This window comes from Rhipicephalus microplus, unplaced genomic scaffold (assembly GCF_043290135.1).
Source record: "Rhipicephalus microplus isolate Deutch F79 unplaced genomic scaffold, USDA_Rmic scaffold_41, whole genome shotgun sequence".
Lineage (NCBI taxonomy): Eukaryota > Metazoa > Arthropoda > Arachnida > Ixodida > Ixodidae > Rhipicephalus > Rhipicephalus microplus.
This window is the reverse complement of record NW_027464614.1, coordinates 2,513,132-2,535,295: the sequence shown is the minus strand read 5'-3', so window position 1 is coordinate 2,535,295 and position 22,164 is coordinate 2,513,132. Positions and strand designations below refer to the sequence as shown.

The 22,164-nt window shown below is 43.7% G+C and overlaps 1 protein-coding gene across 1 annotated transcript in view; it reads right to left on the bottom strand.

Annotated features, from left to right (window-relative positions):
- Nucleotides 1-19,602: 19,602 nt before the first annotated feature.
- LOC142787001 (lysosomal aspartic protease-like) overlaps nt 19,603-22,164 on the bottom strand; it is a 50,981-nt gene continuing 48,419 nt past the window's right edge. The window contains exon 7 of the mRNA XM_075884617.1: nt 19,603-19,806. Coding sequence (XP_075740732.1) covers nt 19,729-19,806 — 78 coding nt within the window. The 3' untranslated portion in view covers nt 19,603-19,728. The remainder of the gene's footprint in view (nt 19,807-22,164) is intronic.

Sequence of the window (22,164 nt, the reverse complement as noted above, 5' to 3'; positions counted from 1 at the left end):
TCTTTCCAAGCCTATCTAATGTCTTTGTGTAGAAATGTGGTGCGGGCAAGAGGAACATTGTCGAAATGATGGATGTACTAACGGGGAGCGTCCGCTGAGCCAATAAAACTTAGGGATCCAGCAGACATTTAGGTGCACGTGGTATGAAATGAAGCATTGCGCATAACAGAAAAACATTAACATCGCAAAATTCTGATAGGGCACACAAAACGAAGTCTGCGCGACAACAGCGCTGCAGTGTGTTCTGTAAGTATTACGGGCTGCTTTTTTTTAAAGTTATAAGCATAAGTCAAACATCCCAAGCCTGAACCTTAGTGAGCATCACGGCCACGTGATTTGCTGAGGCGCAGCTATCCTTCTGACATCTTGTGATCCAAATGTTCCAGGCTTAATTTATAAAGCACGATTCTCTCGATTTTTTTCGTTAAACGTTCTCGCCGTTATATAATTTTTTAATGTAACATATATAGTCACAAATGTCTGCAAAAATAAGAGCAAACAGTCAAGGATTGTGATTTAATGCACTTTTCTCAAAATTGTATCCCGCCATCGTTACGTTACATCAACGCTGAGTTCGCGGCTGTCACTTCATAAACGAAGACCTGTTCCACCCTGACCCCCCCTTTCCCGCCAAATAAAACGAAAGGTGTGGCGTATGGTGATAGGAAGGCCTGACTAAATCTTATTTAATATAGTGTACTTGTTTATCAATATCGACATTGCCTTCATGTTGTTCGAATCATTGGGATTGCATTGACAACTGCAATCATATTTTATCAAGTAAAGAGATGCATCTGATAGCCCTTAAAAGCTGAGAACATATCAAATTTTTAAAAAGAAGTCATAGTATAGCACTGCGAATGTTTTAAGTGTCCCAGAGTAAATGAGAATTATAAAGTTTGAAGTCTTCCCCAGAGAAGGCTTACTAAATGGGGCTGTAATGCCTCCGTTAACGTTATAATCACCTACTTTTGAAATTTCACAGCATTCTCATTACAACTTCTTTGCTTTAATTGCAGAAATACGAAAGAGGACAGCTGAATGCATACCAACAATTAACTCCGTTGGCAATACTTCCTTTACACGCATATAACCTTTGCGTGTTATTTTCAAAAGGTCAAGTGAAACTTCGCGTGGCGAAATTTCGAGGGCTTGAAGTAGGTTGCTCGAATGTGAATGTTGTTGACTGCCATCAAGCGAAAGATGCGCTTATTGTACCTCGATTCTTGTGACTGGCGGAGGCGTTCTTTCTTTTCGTTTTCGACAAATCGCAAAATGCAGCGAGTGGCCTTAATTTCGCATTGAAGTGTATTAATAAAACTCTTAAGTGCTGTCCTCGTTTCTTGATCTACTCTCAGTAGCGGACACATTATTGTTGTGCGAACGTTGATTCTACTAACGAGAATGTTGCGGGAAGCTAGCAGCAATGTAGCATCAACATTAATTTTGAGAAACAAGCGCTCTGAATGCTGGATTTGATTCCTGCATGTGGTATGCTGGAGAGATGGTGAGCTCTTCATCCAGCACTTGATTTTTTTATTATTCTCTATAACATGTAATCGTGTCCGCGGTACAGAAACAAGTTAGCAGAAATAAAATCGATAAATAACTAGACACACTATAGGACGTCCTTCATTTGCATCAAATTTCGAAGAGTTTTTTTTTGCTGTATCGAGATTTCTGGAACATCAGAAGGTTACCCAAGCTGTATAAACGGAGGGATATTGGAGCTTAGACGAGTAGAGTGTTGGGAAAGTTGGTAAAGCTTGTACTTCTCAACGAAAAAAAATAGGGCGAAGTTTGAACATCAGGCAAGATAAAGAAAACTGCATGAACAGCGCATACTAGCAGCTGTACTACCGAAATGAATGTCCTAGTCTAAAATCTGACTATCACCTTTCCTCGGTATTTCATACGTGAAATTGAGGCCTTCGCCGTCCTTCTAAAGAATCTCGGTTTGGTACTGCTCACACCTGTCGGCTAAATTCTCGCTTACGCTTACGCTCCAGCTCTTTTAAGTTGGTAAAAATGGCGCTGCTGTTTTTTGCTTCACTTCCGCTCTAAAGAAAACGGTCCTTCACCAGTTGGGGGAAAGTTTCACTAAGCAGCTATACAGGCTCCGAGAGTCGCGCTATGCTGTCGCCAGCTTGGACCGCCAATGGGAAAGAACTTTCCGGAGCTTAACATTTGAGCCGAAAGACTCTATACACAATGAAAAGGCTCGCGAGAAGCCGTTTCCCAGTTATCCCTTCGCCTGCAGAAGGTTGGCGCGAAATATCATATAGGTGTTGAATTTTAGTCTAAGAATAAGCTGGATAGGTTATGGGCCGCTGTTGTGGGAAAAGTGAGCGGTATTGCGCAGGAACAGCATGACTGTATGGTGAAACACGGCGAGAGTCCTTCAGAGTCTGATAAAAAAGTTAGTTGCATATCAGGTGCATTTTACGATTGGTACGTGCTATATGAGGCAGACAGGTCGCTTGCTGAGTGTGCACTGGCCAGATCACTGCTTACCTTTGAAGGGTCAGCGTTATTTCAATTCGTGTCTGCGCAGCCGTGAGTGTGGTGGTACCCCTCTCATGCAGAAGCGCACGTTCGTCATAAGCGAGCATGTGAGCTCGTTGAACTTTCGTATTTTGAAAACTCGAGATAACTGCGCGACGAAGCGTTTTCTCGCCTTGTATGAGGCGTAGGTAAGGTAGCTGAACGCGCACATCCGGATTGTTTGGTTCTTGTGTTTTTACCTGAGATGCATATTCGTTATTTCCAAGAAGGTTTGGTTGTAATTAGTATGCACTTGTCCTTTCGCTATCTTCGCTTCACCGCTCGTTTTTTAGTTATATTTCTTTCAGGTTACTGGAGTACACATATTTGCTTACGAAGGCAGGAAGGGTGTAGTTTGCCGACAAGAACCCAATCACGGCGTCAACGACGCAGCCGATGGAACCCCAGAGGCCCGCAAGTTGGATCGTAGCACTGCTCTCCTGTAAATATAGAATCAAATTGCACAGTTATCGTTTTTGTGAACGTATGTACAAAACAGATTTCTCCCGTACAGTTTGTCAATAGCCTGGCAAATTAGCCTGCAGCGCAGTGTTATTGGTGTATAGGCAGCATTGCCACCGTTAGTGTGAGCACCACATGCATATAAACGAGCGCACATCGCCCAGCTGCCACCGCGTTAGCCGGAGGTCGCAGCGGACAGTTGTGAGCGAAGGGCGATGCGGAGATTCTGACCAGAGCCACACAAATTATCTCAACGACGTCATCGTCATTGTGAGTTTAAGGAAAGGAAGATGACCAAATGTTAAGCCACTTAGTGCAAAGAATTGACGAGAAAGAAATCAATGTTCTGACTCCTAGGCATGATTTGAGCTGTTTGGTAAAGTGACGTTATGAAACCGGTACGCACAAAAAGACGGACCAAGAACCAAGGAAAAAAAAAGACACGATGAAGAAGATGACAGAGAGAGCGCGTGTGTGTGCCGTTTTCTGCGCGTCATCTTCTGGCACTTTTATGCTTGCGTTTACCAGTTTTATAAAGCAATGTCCCCCTTTACAAGGAAGTCTGACCACTCGTACTGTTCTTAATTCCGGTAGAATGTTCCTTATAGCCAATACTAGGGATGTGGGTGGTTAAGTTGTCAGAAATGAATTTGATTTTCGACGTTTGATGGGGCAGTGGCAGTAGTTTTTGTTTGAAAATTTTATCTATGCAAGCGGCAGGATTACTGTAACCTTACAGCACGGCATTTATTTCTGTAAAAGACAGGGCGTGGAAACACGGACCCAAGAAACCGCCAGGCCGGCGAGGAACGCGCAGCGCTACGACAGCGAAAGCTGCAAGAGCTACCTACTAGAGCCTTTTGCGTACTTTCTCTAGGTAACTGCTACAAACACACTTGCAGGATACCCATTACGCTATGAATAATATTTTTGTGTATTGGGGAGGCGTCCACTATGCCATTATTCGTCATACTTCGAGCTAGCGTGGTACCCTACAAACACTTTCGAGAGATTTCCTGCATGTTTTGGTGTTGTGGCTGACGATGTAATTGGTTGCAGAATACGACGACCCACACGTTACGCAATTGGAATTGTGTGACGCGTGGTTGTTCGTCTGCTGTTTTAAATGCTTCCTTTCACAAATTAACAAAATTCGTTTCCGGGCCTGACGAGTGCCTATGGACAGTGTGCAACTGAGCTTCAAGCACTGGCGCAGCTCAATTGTAAAAAACGGCGCTGGCACGCAGGGCAGCCTGGTTTGAATGCCACTGTGTCCATGGTGTTTTTATTTACTCATTTTTTTAATATTTTATGCGACAGTAGGTGGTTAAAGACACCGCTCATGGCAGCAGACAACTATAGCGCAACAACCCTTGCGATCTTATAGCAGCTTTCGTTGTAAACGGAAGTCGGCACGGCAAAAACAATAAAAGAAAGAAGTCTGGACACCAGAAATTTCAGGACACTAATGTCAGGACACCAAACACGTACAAAAGAAGGAAGTTGATACATTAGTAAATGTGAATAAGTGGCATGACATCGTAATAAGAATACACACATCATGCTTTAACTTACGCGGTGTTCTAAGAATGCCGTTATGAGCTCATCTATTTCTGTTGCAAAAAATATTATAGTTCATAGGAAGGCTTAGACACAGTCACGTTTCAGTTGAGGTAACAGTAAATCTGAAAAGGTAAAATATTTTGACTCCTGAATGTCTTTATTTGAGAGATGATTTCCTTAAATAAGGCAATCAGTTTTTCACTTTCATTATAATGCTAAGGAAGAGCCGTCTTACATAAAAGAAATGCACGCCACCAATTCAGATGTACTTCTACGTGTCAAGTCTTCTGCATGCCGCTTTTTGCTCAGTTCTCATGTCAAATTTGTTCATCCGATAACACGTCTTGTCGGAATGAACTTGCACAATTGTCCCAACGCGTTATTTCGAATATTTTAACATTAAGTAAAACGTTATCGTACTTAAATTCTATGAAGGCTTTGTTTTGCCAGGGTATCTATTCATAGGTGTCAAAATTTTCGAAGATTTTCTACGTTCTAGAGACTAAAATCTTCCCGCAAGCCAGGACGCAATGACAACATGAATAACAGTAATATTAACATTAGGAAAATCCTAGGTTCACGAAAGTTTGACGAAATACATTCGTTTCGGCGATTGCATGACGCATTGTTATAGGGCCTGCTCAAGAATCTCACGACGGCTGGAAAGAACACGCCTCGCTCTTTCCACACAGTGCCAGCCTAGAAAATTAATTACTTCGAACCTTAATTTTTTATTGACAGTTTTTATACCTCGATGTCGAGTACTAAACATAGCTTCACTGGGTATCCACCCTCAACCTTCACAGCACGGAATGGCTCCTCAATGATTTAACAAAAAAGCTGGTAAACCTCAAGATAAGCCCCGCCACGGTGGTCTAGTGGCTAAGGTACTCGGCTGCTGACCCGCAGGTAGCGGGATCAAATCCCGGCTGTGGCGGCTGCATTTCCGATGGAGGCAGAAATTTTGTAGGCCCATATGCTCAGATTTGGGTGCACGTTGAAGAACCCCAGGTGGTCTAAATTTCCGGAGCCCTCCACTACGGCGTCTCTCATAATAATATGGTGGTTCTGTGACGTTAAACCCCACATATCTATCAAACTTCGAGATAAAGCGTATGACTGAAAAAAAAAGAACTGTCATCATCACAAACTTGTTTTGCCACCAAAATTGAGCAAGTTGGTTCTCTTGAAATAAAGGAGGTCACAGTTAGGTCGGGAATTGGATTTCCTGCTAATTGTTGAAATTATGGTGCTCAACACTGGTTCTGCAGAAATGAAGAATGCAACAGTTAGCCCAAAAACGGCTGCGAAGCGATGGCGACGAGCTCAATACTATGGGTACGTAAAACTAGGTAATACAAGGGAACGGGAAAGGAAACAGTGGCTGCAAAAAGATCTCAAAAGTTACGGAAGGCCAGTGCCCTTGAATGAAGGCCTGTACCCTGCAGGGCTGTACAAGAGACGTGAACACTCGTGTCAGCGCGAGTTCCTTTCTGTGAAGTTCGGACATCCGCATCGTGTATGTAACTGACTCTGGTTTAAATAGAGCCTCTCTAAACAGAATCAATCTGGAAAAAACCTAGAAATTGGCAGTGCCTAGGGAATGAGAGAAACAGTACCCAGGAAATGGCAGTGCAAGCAATTTTCTCTTGATAAATGTCCTATTTCACGTGCCTCATTGCCACATTGATGTTTCTTCACTTGCATTCACATGTACTTGGCTATCAGCTATATCTTGGCAGTGATGTACGGAATCAGACTTGGAAGCACAAGAATTACAATAATAGCATTTATTATGGCTTTATTGTGTTTGGTACTTTAATGAGTCGTTTTGCATTACGAATTCCACGAAGCGTTTCGACACCATAAGGATTCATGGCATTGGTGTCTGAAAATATATACACCGCTCAGTCTTCAGTACGTCATAGTGAGAGTACATCAGCTCGATTAGCAAACGTAGATTTGCAATGACAAATGAGCACAAGTGAACGGTGGCAGCAGCAACACAACCGCGAATAGCGTTCTTAGTTTTAGCTCTATAAATAAGGTACGTTTTCCAGCCACTATCGATTCAACTGGAGGATCGTGCCTGCTAAATCCTTATTTTTATGGTGAGGAAGAAAACGTTCAGTGTCACATTGTTTCCACTGCGGTAGTCATCACACATGCTGGTTACTAAGTCGCGACGGTAAACGCTTGAAGGTGTCTTTGTGCTTGGCGCTGAGAGAATGCAACGAATGAAATTCACTTTATAGTACAAGAGGAGTCTATTAGTATGGAGTTTTTTTTCTGACACTGAAAATCAAGGAGTCAGATTCTGGTCACGATAGTCGCATGCGACGTAGCATACTTCTGTGTTTTCCGGTAATGCGAGTAGTCACAGCTCACTACTCACCAATTTACTGCATGTTAAAGAGTATGGGGCATACACATTTCGATCGCCAGGGGCTGTGCACAGTGAAACATTTTATAATTCGAAATACTTTATGATCAAAGAAATCTACAATTCTCTCAGTCAGCGCCACTTTCGCGCAGACACAAGACAGGTTGTTACCCTTGCTGCTCCAGCTAACAGGAGGACGTCGAAGATTAGGCTGACGCTTGCCAGTCCCATGGTGATCTCGTCGGAGGTTCTGCTGCTATTTACTGCACACAGAAGAATGTTGGGGTGAATTTGCATCCTCTCAGAACCAAAATAAAACGTCATAATGGACTGCTTGTTTGCTGGTGGACAAGGACAAAATGTACTAAATTGTCTGGTAATTACGTAATTTACTCCTGGTAAATAAATGTTTATTCAGAATCATTGAACTTGCTGGTTGAAAGATCAATACTTCTGGGCTAGTTTTTCCTTTGTTAGACAAAATCTTCATGAAAATCAAGAAACAAGGAAGCTACAGAGATTCTCATTAGCGGTCTTTTAACTATGTGTATTGCCACATAAAAGTGAGGTAATTATTGTTGGAGAAAAGACTGTATACTTGCTGCAGGGACCGAACTTGCCATTACGCCGTAGCTCAGCTTGAGAAAAAAAAAGCGCAGCTCAATCAGTAGAGCATTGGACGAGTTAGCCGAAGGTCGCAGGGTTCGATCGCGGCCCCGGTGGTTCATTTTCAATAGAGGGGAAATGGGAGAAGCCAGTGTACTCTGTGATGTGAGTACACGTTAAAGAAACACCAAATGGTCGATATTTTTGGAGCCCTTCACTGCGACGTCTCTCACAATGAGACCGTGGTTCTGGGATGTAAAAACCCAGATAATAATGCTAAGCTTGCACGTTTGGCCCAAGCTGATGGCAAGTTGGCTTAGGAAGTAGCCAGCAAGCGTGAGCACAGAGCTGGAGTTTTTTTTTTCGCTTCCTTAGTCGTTGACTGTACTTTCACGCTTACGTGCTTCGCGTTGCTCATTGTATTCATGAGGCCAAACCAGCTCGCCAACATTTCCATTCTCCTTTAGATCATTGTACTACCATGGCAGTTAAATTGTGCTGCAGTAAAAGGGTGCGTTTGTAACAGAGTACCCTAGGAAACGCACGAATACATCTTATCATTTGTTGTAGTCCTGACACTTTCGACGTTAATTTTTTTTACAGAAGGTGCGCAGCCGCTTATAACGCTTCCATGGGCAGTTGAATGTGGCTTACCCCAGCTTGAAAGGTCGGTGACATCCGGAATGTACGCGGCTATCTTGTGTTGGCGCAGCTCATTCCGAAAGCCAAAGAATCTTGACACAAGGTTGTACCCATTCATCCACTGCAGGCAAATGGGCCATCGACTTTCACTAAACCAGAGAGACGACACCAAGGTTAAGCCGGCATTCTATTTTGGAACTCCCGTGCCATATCTCCCCGCACTGCTCAGACGTAAAAATGGCTAACGCAGTGTGACCAGAACGTAGACGTTCCTCGTTGGTGCTATTGTACAGCGGAGATGATATTTATCTGAAGTGTCTGGAATGAGTACGGGGGGTGTTATGACTAGAAGGATGTATCCAGTTAGCGAGAAGGACACGTCAGGGGGGCATTTAAAACACAGGGAACACAGTGCTCTACAATGTCACAGCGGCTTGCAGAATACAGCGAACGGAACGTTAGGGTTACAACGCAACATTATTTGGGGGTGCGCAACACTTTTTCGGCATTGTAAGAAAACGATGCCGCTGGTATAGTTGAGCCTACTGAGTACACGTGCGCCGAAAAATATAGCGCTGCACGTGGCCTGCTTGATCTGTGTAGTTCATTCTCAGTCAGCTAGAAATCGCTCCTTATTTTGCCTATAAATGATGTCATATTCCCAACGTCACGGCCATTGGCTGATTGGAGCATCGTGCGCTGCATAGTTGCCGGTGCCGCCGCGGAGGCCTTCACGTGCCCGCGCGAACGCTCGCGATCACGCTAATAGTAAGCCGCGAGCTTGAAAAAAAAAGGAGGGGGGCTGAAGGCCTGGACGAGTGCGGGCCGCAACTTCTTTTCCTCGTGCCATCTCTCGCTGCTTAACTTCAAGCGAACTCATCAGCGCAAAAGGAGAAAGCGCCACGTATGAACACAGGTTGCTGTATGTTCGTACGTGGTGGGTTGGATAAATTAGGATGTAAAAGTGGATTCATGAGGCAATACACTCTTTAAATGAAGCTCTTCAATAGTTACTTGGGAAAGTTGTTCAGGGCTTTTTCATGCTGTTTTGGCAAACAGGATGTGAACTGACTATAGTTTAGGATTGGGCTAGTTGGTATTGGCTATCTACAAGATCGCTTTGCTTCAAATTAAGATAGACATACGTCACTACTGCTTTTATTGTGCACGTCTCATCTTTATATGAACTATCTACTTTGATTAGGTGCCTGGTGAGGTATAGCAAACTGGCTCGAGGAGCACGAGCGTAGTGGCGCCTTAACTGCAGCATATAGCAACGTTTCTTGATCTCATGTGACGTCTATCGTGCGCCATATATCAAGTCTGCAATATGCACCAACTAACACAAAATTATGCCGTAGTAGGTAGATATGGTTTGCGGGCTTAACCGGAATTGTGCGATCGACATGCGCATGCGCAGTCGGTTAAATTACCCGTAGCGTTTACTGTACGCACGCTGCGTTGTAGATAGAGAGTTGTCATTTCGTGCTTAACGCAGAGTATGCGAAACATGCCAGCTGTTTCTGACGGCTGCTTTAAACAAAGTTTGGCCTTGATGTGGAAAGATTTATTCTTTTCGCAGCGACCAGCTGTGTAAAAAGGCTGTGCTTGACGTCAGGTCTCTTTGACGACGGTGTATTGTGGCTAACTTAGGGTAGTTTTTTGTTCACTTCCTATTTTGAACATCTCCAAGGCTTGCTTGAAGGTCGATGCAAGGAAATCTGCAAGATGATAGTTTTTGGTTTCGGTTCATATTTATTTACTTTTATCTTTACTATGAAAGCAGTGATATTGCTTTGTTCTAAGATACAGGCAAGCATTCTCATTTTGTCTATATTCACTTTCTTTTATGCATTCGCCTTCCACCTGTTGACGCCATTGTGAAAGCTTGAATACGTGACGCTGTCTCACTAAAATAAAGCGCGCTTTCGTGAAGTAACGTTTGCGGCACGATAACGCTATTCCCTCAACCCGCCCTACGACGCTGGCGCTAAGCTTAACTCTTAAATAATTTCATGAGCAATTTCGAGCGATTATCGTTGTAACAAAGCTTACTTTCACTTCACGCGGAAGCTATGGTCTCGAAATGCGTGGCTCTTTTGGTTTGAGGCCAGTGAAGTGTCGAGATCTTTAGCGAGCCGTATTTGCAAGTTATCTACAAGCTACTTCTAAAATAATAAAAATATCTCCTACATATTTCTATGGTGGTCACACATGTGCCTGAACTCTCACCATGCACATGATGGAGACCAGGGTCAATGTTGTCTTCGCACTCCCCCAGCACATCACAGCGGCGGTCGACTGTCTGAAAGACAGGCAAATGCAACGATGCTATCAGATGTAGCGATGACATTTGATGAACTGTATATCAGATGCAACGATCATGAGAGCAGCTATTACATGTACTATAAAATTTTGCCATATTATTTTACTATAAAATAATATGGTTTACTTAGCTCTCGCCACATGTGAGGTTGTCAACCGATAGAGTAAAACACTTCACTGTTAGTTGAAGTGGTTTTCCTCCATCTCGCCACAAGCAAACACTTCAACTTACTGATGGCAGTAGTAATCCGGCGGGACCAGTCAGCATCAGGCCAAGGCTGTTTAAACTTGCCCACTTTCAGCGACGTCAGCCGATGCTCTAACGGTGACAAAGTGTCCACACGTTTGTTGTCGTTTTGTAACCTATAAGCAAACAGGGAAAACACTGAGCTTTCTAAAAATTACCTATAAGCACGATAGTTCTTAGTAGGTCAACAAAGAGTGAGTGAGACCTTTAACGAAGTCTATAGTTGTTATGATTCTGCATCATGACTTTTCTCTACAGTTGTATTACTGTGTATTATCCTATCTTTACATCTGTCTTAATGTGTGAATATATAAAAATTGTGAACTCTTGAACCCATGGCTGTAAAAATGCCTGACAGAATTGACAGTATCAATAAACAAATAAATAAATTAACAAATAGATGAATAAGTAGATAAATAAATAAAAATGCAATACCAAATAGAATACAATAGCACGGTTTATTTTTTTGGGTAGGAATCAAATTCTTCAACGAGCGAAAATGCCCGAGTCTAGTGCAGCGTAAACGTCGCTTCAAATTCTATCAGCTGCGGCGTTACGTGCGTTAAAGCTCTAACATGATGAGGAAGGCAGGTGTTCACTTAAGGAAACATGTGGCCATACAGCACAGCGCTGGCGCCAGACTGTCATGTTGAAACACAACGAATCAGAGAGGTATCAGCAAAAACTCCACTCTTCATCTTTGATCAAAACTGTCTACTTGAAGCGAAACAGCTATCATTGTAACCTTCACCAATCTCGGCCTACAGCTTCAACGTTTATTGTTCTTGCAGTGTTGTTAGGACAGAACTATTTTTGCAAAAACTCTATAGTTGTTGAAAAACTGTATGGAGGCGCACTGAAAGCATAATGATTCATTAACTCCTTTGCAAGTTACCTTTGACTTGGACACTAAGCAAGATGGAAAAATATTTTGCCCATTATACTCTATTTTTTGTCGATCAAAATTCGATTATCTACTCTTGAGTACCAAGATTTATCAAAAATAACATTGCTCTATGTCTATTTGACTACAAATATGGCACTATATTTAATTGGTTGGGCCACTTAGACTTTCTTTAGCAAGACTTTTGCCTCTTTTTCAGATTGGTCCAGCGGCAACCCCAAGAGAGGCGATGCTTTTTGCACATGGTTACTAAGGCTATATATACAGGTGTAAAGCTGATTTTCTGAGGATAAAAGCAGCTGTGAGTGAAGCCATTTTCTGTTATGTCTCGAGTTTTCCTTAGAGGTTACGTGCCTTTGGTTTTGTTATATCAGAATACTCTACAAACCTCCTGCAAGCTGATGCAATAACACGACAATATTATAACTTCACAGCACCTGCAATGCGCTAGATGTAGTAAATATCTTGTAAAGTTTAGTAATTGCATGTGAAACGAGGCAGTATCCGTATCCACTGTTCCTAACTCTCTGGTGCTTAGGAAAGCATTTTACTAACGTTTTTTACAGGCTTCGGCTGTACTGACCGCGGTTTCCTAGACAAAGAAATATTTTTTCCATTTATTACGCACATTTTCAGTTAAGATCAGGTTGAGTTGACAAAAGGCAATAATCAGCGGTGAAAAAGAATCATGTGAGTATAGGACGAGGGCTTATTCCCACTAAATTTGGTTATGTAGTCGCAAAAACTCTTAGAAGACAGGTGTTATGGGTGTAAGGGCTTCTGAAGAGCGTGGTGACAATAACGAAAAAAGACCTATGGTAATGTGACTTTACTGCGTTTTTCCTAGGAGCGATCAACAATGTAGGTTTCATCGCTTAGTGGTTGACTTTAGCACAAATTCATTTTTTTATCCCGTACATAAAGGTGCACGTTGAATGTCGTTTGCCCTCCTACCTATGCCATGTATAGGATCCTCACTTGCTTTTGCAAATGAACGACCGTTGATTGCTTGACTGCTAAACCTTCGCGAAGAGAAAGCGCTAACACTTGCGAAGCAATTCGTCGCAGTGCTGTTAATAAAACTTACGTTGTCTCGCTGCAGTTCCTGTAACGAACTATTCTTTGCACCTAGAGCGCTCTTCTTCTTTCTTTTCGACTACAAGGATTTACGCTTAAGTGGTTTTGTTCGTTTGATTGTTAGGTGCCTGTACTTACTGGCGCATTCCCACTCTGGGGGATTGTTCATGAAATCTAGTAGAGCTTATATGGGATACACTAATTGAGTGCATGTTAGTAAAAGAACAAAAACGATGAAATAAGTAAAATAATAGAAAAATAAAAAAAATATTTAAAACAATATTATAAAGAGTCAATAGGAGCAAAGGAGAGCTAGTACTATTTTAGAAGACTGAAATTTTGAGTAGACCAGACAGCTCAGTTTATCTCACCCGGCCGAAATCGAATGTTTGTGCGACTTTCACTTACATTATCACAAGTACTCGTCAAAAATATATTTAAGTAGGCGTTTTGATAACATGTGCTTATATTCTTGAATAAAATTGCATACGGCATCGAATACGTTTATGAGGCAATGTCCCAAGTCAGAGGCACCGAAACTAAGAACAATATCTGCAGCTAAATTTAAGCCAACTGTGGAAAACAGAACAACTAGAAGCCTTTTCCTAATTAAAGAATAGTTTCTACATAATATATAGAGTAATTCTTTAGTGCTTCTGTTTCTTCGCAGAATGGGCACAGAGGAGATATTTCAAGACCAGCTCTGTGTGAATAAGCGTTTAATAGAGGGACACGATATCTGACTTTCGTTAAAATAACTTCCAACTTTCTAGATTGACTCCACTGAGATTTCCAGGGAACTTCTGCTACAGATGCAGTGAGAAATTTTGTGAAAAAATAAGCCTTGGGCACCCTAAGTTTTTATCAGCGAAGCTGTTTCAAAAATCGTGCCTTGTTCAGACCGTAAGAAATAACTATCATCGTCATAAAATATTATGCACCACAGAAGTTGGCAAAAACCCACTGCTCATCTCTGTTGCTATAAAAATGAAGAACACAATAGTCAGCCAAAGAAAAAAAAATGCGACACACAACTTTGTATGGGCTATCAGAAAACTATGATCATTGTAAGTAGGTATGTACCACACGAATTTGCTAAATCCCAATAAAAAAAACTTTTGCTAAGTAGGAAGAAGGCAGCAGGTAGCTCAATAAATTGCCTTAGATGAACAAATGGCGACGGAGGTGGGACTAAGACACCGAGCACGTGCAGTGAGAGAATCGGCGGTTTACCGTTAGCGTAAAAGGTGGGGTTAAGAAAATTGCGTTAGCATGCAGCAGACATTCGTTGCGGACAGCGTCTTACAGTTTAGCGAGATAGCGTTTACGTGATTTACGTGCCCCTACGGGGATTGTGATGCCATATATAGGAGGGCCAATAAGTTAAAGAACAGTAAAAAGGAAAAGAAAATGAGAATTCTTGCCTGTGTCCCCACTCGAAGCAATGCTGCAAGTTGTTTTTAGTAATAATAAAAGTAAATAAATACGAAGCACGCACAACACGTGAAGGCATTTATGTTGCCAATTTGTTCACATCGATCTTCTAGTTGGACTTAGAGACGTTCGAAGCAGAAAGCTATCTAAAAAAAATACGCTAACTTATCCGGATGCTCGGTTATCAAAGCTAAATGATTTGATATGTGGGGTTTAACGTCCCAAAACCACTATATGATTATGAGAGACGCCGTAGTGGAGGGCTCCGGAAATTTAGACCACCTGGGGTTCTTTAACGTGCACCCAAATCCAAAGCTAAATGAAAGCAAGTGAAGTCATTTAAACAGTCGCTTGCTCCGAATGAAGCGAATCTTTCAACAACTATGCCAAAATCACTTCAAAGTGGGCGTTGAAGCGCCTCCACGTTTATGTACCATACGGGCACCACACTTACACGGCAACTTAGTCTGAACAATAGCGTGCGTATGGTGAGCGGTACGGCTCACGTACGTTGCCGAGCATGCACACTTCGGTCCCGCTGTTTCGGTAAGCCCGCTAAGTGTGTGGTTTAACTGGGACCCGCATTTAATGAGAAAAAACACAGAAACAACAGAGTGCATTATCTACCTGAAATCTAGAAACGGCTTAGAAGCAAAGTAACAACAGCGTGTATCACCTAGCGAAGGCCTCGAAAGAACCTAGAAGCAACCAGATTTGTCTTCAGCATAGTCCAGTTTGGCTGGTTGAAGGCTTGCACCAATTTTGTTTGTTTTGTTTACGGTACAATAGTAACTAAGCCCCTCCGTTGCAACTTCAAATGCGTGGACTGTGCCGATGGCATCGACAACTCAATACGTGTCCAATTTGAGTACCCGGGTGCAGCGGCGTTCTTGTTGAGTTATTTACCTGTAATATCTCGTTGCGGAAAGCACAATAGCGGGTTGATCGGCGTATCATAGAAGAGGTCTTCGCCCTGTAGTGGGCTAGTCAGGCTGATGATGATGAATATTGCTTCATGAATCATACCATGTACACCAGCAAGGCAACCCAAACAGATATCTTGCGACGAGTGAAAATAAATATTGCTTGGGCTGCAAAAACCAAGCTCGACAAAAGTCTGAATCACGTAGCACATCCAGAAATGCCTGAGTGGAGCATATTTACGCTGGCTGCAAGAATCGTGACGTGATTAACGTTTTGTGATTCGAGTTATATGCCTGGCAGCATATCGATTCCGATGCATCGGTGCCCTTCTGAAGGCTGCAGATTCGCAGAGCTTTAATTCGACGTATAGAAGTAATGGGCACATGAATGAATGCCAGAAGCACTTTTTAGGCTCTACTTAACAGCATGAATTTCTTAGCATTCTCTGGCAAACACAAGATTGGCGTTTGATTTGTGTTTGTAACGCCGAAAAGCGTGATACAGTGTTCAACACAGGGATGCATAGAAAGTGCGGGGCAACATTATGTTCAAGATGCTAGTTTATAGGGAGAGGTCGTGTATTGTATTTTTTAAGGGTAAGAACGCAGCGAAAACGATGGCTGCAAGACAGGAAGCAGCGAAAATAGCCTTCCAGCTCCAAATTCCTTCCAGTTGCCTTCTCCATTTTGCGCCTTGACACATTGCCGGCTCTTCTGTTGGCTGCTGGCATAACCTAATATAGGTGTTTGGGCCAACTTGAAAATCGGGTATGTTAGGGTGCACCGAAATTCGGGGACTGGCAAAATTAGAATGAATAAACAAGTGAACTTTACTAAAGTTCAAAATAATCTTTATATGACTACTTGAAGCCCCGCCGCGGTGGTCTAGTGGCTAAGGTACTCGGCTGCTGACCCGCAGGTCGCGGGATCAAATCCCGGCTGCGGCGGCTGCGTTTCCGATGGAGGCGGAAACGTTGTAGGCCCGTGTGCTCAGATTTGGGCGCACGTTAAAGAACCCCAGGTGGTCAAAATTTCCGGAGCCCTCCACTACGGCGTCTCTCATAATCATAGGGTGGTTTTGGGACGTTAATCCCCACGTATCAATCAATCAGATGACTACTTAAAGCTTTATTTCGACTCGCCTCGCAAATTATGAGTTCATTCTACGACAAATTTAGGGCTGAACCTACTTAGTTTCCACACATTCGGAATGTAAGCACAGCTTTTGTGACAGTGACGCCACACCACATGAGACATCACCCGTGGTATGACAAAATACACATGTGGCGTGTTGAGGTAAACGTATCAGCACACCGTCAATTTGCTTTTTTTTGCAGGGAATTTAGTGTGTGGCAATGATAGCAAGAAAGATGAATGCGTATACTTTATCTTTCATTGCGTGACGTGGTAGGCGATAGAAATTTGCCGCACTTGCGTTTTAATGACCAAAGCACGCTACGGTGGACGATATTCGGCGACTGCAATGTGCCACTACACTCATTCCTGTGAAATCTATAAGCCGTGGTCCGCACGATCAGTTGGTTTTGGAGACGGCAGAAATGCTACACCATATAACAGAGAAAGGGCATCAAGGTATATTTCAGTGGTTGCCAAATCACTGTGGAATCATCGGTAAAGGACGAGCTGATTAAGCTGCCCGTTCAGCTCATGCATACAGAAGATCACGACCAGTCAATACCCCTCTGTAGAACGGACGCTGCTAGAAAGCTCTGCATGCTTGCTCGTCAATGCTCCATGTCACTTTTGAATGAACCTCTTTTTTACGCATGCAAGATTGCGATTCCTTGACCCTACGTTAAGCTTAAGACTTTCACCAAAACTTCGACGAGGTGACGCTGCTGTTCTGTGCAGACTATGATGGTTGGGCGTTGTGTTTCCACGTGCTTACGCGTTCCTCATAGGAACGACCGACACCGCTGCCAGAGCACACTGCAGAGATGAATAGATAACTAGACACCTCCTATGTGACAGCCCGAAATATAACCTATAAAAAACAATACCTTTCTAATATACTCAACAAGCTAGATGACCAGCCGCTGTCATAATGAAGTATACTGAGCCATCTTCATCACTCATCACGAAAGAAGACCGTGCAAGCTTTACTGAGCTTTTTGTAAACTACAGGTCTGTCGTATTTAACCCCTCTCTCTCTCTCTCTCTCTTTCAACCCTCTGTTCTTCAACCATTGTGTAGGGTAGCATACCGGGTACTAGCCTCTGGTTACCCCCCTGCCTTCCTTTTCTCTCGTTTCTGTCTCTCTGTTTCATCGAAGAGCAGGTCCATGCTTACGCATACTTGCGCCACTCATCTAGAATTTCTGTGTGATGTCTGAACAAATAATAACTTAACAGTCATTCACAGCAGGGTAAACGCTAAATGAGTGCACCAGTGAGTGAAAGGGAGTCCATAAACTTCATGACGGTGTGAAATAACCTGCAAAAGACTGTTCAAAACCATATTTGTGGACTAGGTCATTAAACAACCCAGGCAAACACGCAAAGGCTTTTCAGGGATGTGGTTCACGAAAAAAAATGCGCGAAAGATATGTAGCCAGCCTTAAACATATCATTGAATTGTGTGCGTGTCTGTGCTGAGCACTTAAAAACCTAAGTGTTTATACTTTATACTTAACCACTTGTTAGCACCTTAGACGTGGCCAATTTCATTAGCTGACTGTCAAATCATTGATCAAATCAACAGTATTTTATAGTAAATACAGTTTACACAATCCGCTTAACGAGCTCGTCATCACGTCTCGCGCGTCCATCCACGTAATTAGTGCACTGTACGACCGTTGTTGATTTCGTAAGAACCGAAGAACGACCCTGGTATCGTGGTTTCTGAATAGATTATCAGCTATGAACAATCGGTTGAAATTTTACAGTAGAGCTTACTCAGTGAACAGTGAAGCTTATATGAGACACTGAAAAAAAAAAAACACACCATCTATTTCAACGGGTGACCATGGCCCTACCGCGGTGGTCTAGTGGCTAAGGTACTCGGCTGCTGACCCGCAGGTCGCGGGATCGAATCCCGGCTGCGGCGGCTGCAATTTCGCTGGAGGCGGAAATGTTGTAGGCCCTTGTGCTCAGATTTAGGTGCACGTTGAAGAACCCTAGGTGGTCGAAATTTCCGGAGCCCTCCACTACGGCGTCTCTCATAATCATATGGTGGTTTTGGGACGTAAACCCCACACATCAATCAATCAATACGGGTGACCATGGTAGGATGCGAGAGCATCGCCGTGGGTGCGCATCGAGTTCCCGCTTCTATTATACGACTTATGAGGCGGTGCATGGTTGTCGATGCGTTTGAATTACCACTTGCCAACTCGGACGTTTACGTCCGGCTTCCCGAACCTTCTTCTGCTCTGCGGCGAAGGCGCTGCTGCTGCAACTAGCAATCAAGCTGACGTTGTTCATGCCGTTTCGCACCCCATTGCAGAGAGAGAAAATGACGGAGGCACAGTGAACGCGCGCTTTTGCAGCTTCGGTATTCGCTTGCCGGCGTTGTCATTTACGTTCAGCTTCACGAGCGTACAAAGCAACGTTGCGAAGGAGAATGCAACAGGAGGTAGCGTGTGCCGTATTATATATGAGCGCATTGCTGTGGTGGAGACTGGAGAAAGAGCAAAGGGAGAGCAGAAACAAAGGGGAGGCAGTGCTCGCGCCACCTCCTCCACCCCACTTCTTCCCACCTGCTCGCGCTCACGCAGAGGGAGGGGGAGGGTTCGCGCGTGCGTAGTATGGACGATTGATCGATTGGTACGTGGGGTTTAACTTCCCAAAACAACCATATCATAATGAGAGACGCCCTTGTGGAGGGCTCCGAAAATTTCGACCTCCTGGGGTTCCTTAACGTGCACCCTATTCCGAGAACACGGGCCTACACCGTTTCCGCCTCCATCGAAAATGCAGCCGCCAAAGCTGGGATTCGATCTCGCCACCTGCAGGTCAGTAGCCAAGTACCTTAGCTACTAGACCACCGTGGTGTGGTATGCGCAGTATGGTGGCGTGCAAGCCACAGAACGGACACTAATCCGAGCATAACATGAATCCACATATGACACTAATATAGAGCTCTAGAGAATGCGAGTGAAACGACATCCGAATGCAAAGGCTGAATCTATCTAAAGTGACAAAAGATATTGTCAGCATCATTTGATCGTAATTTAGTTCTATTTTTATGAGGTAAGAGGAGCATTTTGTGCTGTATTTGTTGAGAGAGGTCACGCTGTTGTGGTCTTGAGTGATTTATAAAACAGTATTAGAGTGAAGGCATGGAAACAGTGATGTCGTTATTTTATTTATTTTGGTGCGTCCTCTTTCAGGCATGGCGAGTAACAAAAATGATGGACGATCAGTGAATCTTAGGTTGAATAGCAGAACTTGTAGAGTAGCGACAACCGTCTCTTTAAATACGCCGGAACAAACAGTACACCTTAAAAGCATTTTCAATAAGCGTTTGTGAAAGAAAGGGTAAATTTAGGACATTTCTTTTGAAGAGATGCTGACTACCGGGCCTCGGCAAAGCCCACGCGGTCGTTGCCTCTGTCGAAGATGGTGTAGTAGCGGCCTATGAACATGTCGCCCAGAATTCATAGGGGACCCGTTTCCGGTGGAAAGTCCATGGGGGTGAAGCCGCTCATACAGAAGGTTTTTCCTTGTTGTTTCACCTGCATCAGACGGAGAGATCGCCAAGATAGTTAAAGTGCGCCCGATCAACGGTAATCCGGCAGCAAATGTTTTAGCAAATTACCGGAAGTAAGCATTATGCGAATCGATGCCATAAGTTCGCGCAGTGTGAGTTTTCTTTTCGTCAAACAGCCACAGCCAGCCAAAAGCAAGAGAAAAAAAATTAACATAGGTTCACACTAGAGGTGCCAAGTCTACAGGAAGTGCAGAGCTGAAGAAGCTATCCTGTTTCTCTTCGTTTTTCTCCTCCTTTCATCAGCACTTTCTATCTTTTTTGTATTTGATGGTTCCTGTGTCTCTTTTATTTCTGTTTATTTCTATTTTGCTTCATGCTTTTCTCTTTTTCTATATTTTTGTTGTTTGTCGCTTTCTTTTTTTTGATTTTTTATGCGTGGGTTCATTTAGTTCTCCACTCTTATCGTTGTCAAAGCGGCTGGAGATCAAGATATGAGCGACTTGTCTTCGGCAGAAGCGCGCACTCGTAATGCTAAAGATGGCTCTCCTATATGTTGTTTCGCCTGCTTAAAAGCAGTACTTAATGCTATCGGAGAACAAGAAGAAGAAGGCAGCAGTTCGCTGTGAAAGCGGGCTAAAACCTGCGCAACGCAAATAGGTCTTTTCAAATTCTATCTATCCCTCAACATATTGATAGTATAAACAAATTTGTTTACAAAGCCAGGCACTGCCAGTTGTACAGCCGATCCTCCGCGGTGCGTTGTGCTAGTTTTATAAGGGTCCGTCAATCAATCAATCAATCAATCAATCAATCAATAAATAAATAAATAAATAAATAAATAAATAAATAAATCAGATGGCTATGCTATATGTGATTTTGCCTGCGTTACGTGAAGTGATGAACCCCGCCGTGGTGGTCTAGTGGCTAAGGTACTCGGCTGCTGACCCGCAGGTCGCGGGTTCAAATCCCGGCTGCGGCGGCTGCATTTCTGATGGAGGCGGAAATGTCGTAGGCCCGTGTGCTCAGATTTGGGTGCACGGTAAAGAACCCCAGGTGGTCAAAATTTCCGGAGTCCTCCACTACGGCGTCTCTCATAATCATATGGTGGTTTTGGGACGTTAAACCCCACAAATCAATCAACGTGAAGTGATGGGGACATGATATAACAGATTCTCCCCCCCCCATGAAATTCTTTGCTTTTTAAAGATGGTGCAGCATGTGCAAGTGAAACTCAGATCTTTCCGAAGGAAGCCCTGATGTTATGGGAGCAGCAGCGTTGCCTACGGCGATTCGGCGGGTGATTCGGCAGAGGGTGCACTTTCGAGACGTTGCAGAGGACGACGACTTCGAGGATTCTGGTGTTGGCCTGCCGGTGTAGGTGCTTCCACTCGGCTTCCTTGGCTGGCGTCTTATCAGTAATGCCCGCGTGCCGTTTTCATTCTCGAACTCGATCGGCGTGGTTGACTCGCACTTCGTCGGTGTTGCAGGGGCGACGTCGCCATTCGCAAACGAGATCGGCTGTGCTACCCCCCGCAACGCCGGCGACGGCTGCGTTAGGTCAAATCGCTTCGGCGCATGTTTCGGCGGGCGAAGGAGCTTCGCTTCTAGGCGTCTTCTCCATAGCAGATAAGCGAGCCGAAAGACTGTTCACTAGATGAGCACTCGAACGTTGCGAGCGGTGAAGAAGCTGAAGTGAAAGAGAGGTGACACGTGGCGAGTGCGTCAAAGGCGAGGTAACGAGTGACGTCACCGCGCACTGTGAGAGAAGGCGTGCTCTACATGCCACCGCCACAACACATGCGGCAAAGACAGCGCCGTGCGGTGCGTTGGCACGGAGATACAGACGAACAGCGTTACACAGGCTAGTCAAAGAGCTGCTTCGCATTTAAGACATTTGTCATTGTAACAAGAAAGCTCATGGGGAACAAAAATTATTTCAAAATTGTAGCATCTTCATTGTGCGGTGGTTATTGGTTTTTCAGAATAGACCCTTTTTTTGTATCTAAAGGACATTTGCTGAGCGATTATGCAGTTATTGCACAGAGTGACCTCCTTTTATTTCTGATGCGAAATGTGCTTGGACCAATTTATTCTGCTCCAGTCATCTCGGCAAATATTTACGCTATTTTGATTCTAAGGTGGCTACAAAAGCTTCAACATGTTAACACAGCGCGTCTAAAAATGTGGTTATGCTCATCTTTGAGCAGTTATAACAAAGACGGTTAGTTTTTTGCACATGTGACAAGTGCCTTCATATTTCAACATGGTGTGGTGAATGTTAAGGCTAATTAGGTAAACGGGCTAGCTCTGAGAGCAGATCAACATTAGAAAAACATAGGCACTGTAAGAAAGAGTCGATGAAAGCGGGAAGAAAATGTGACCT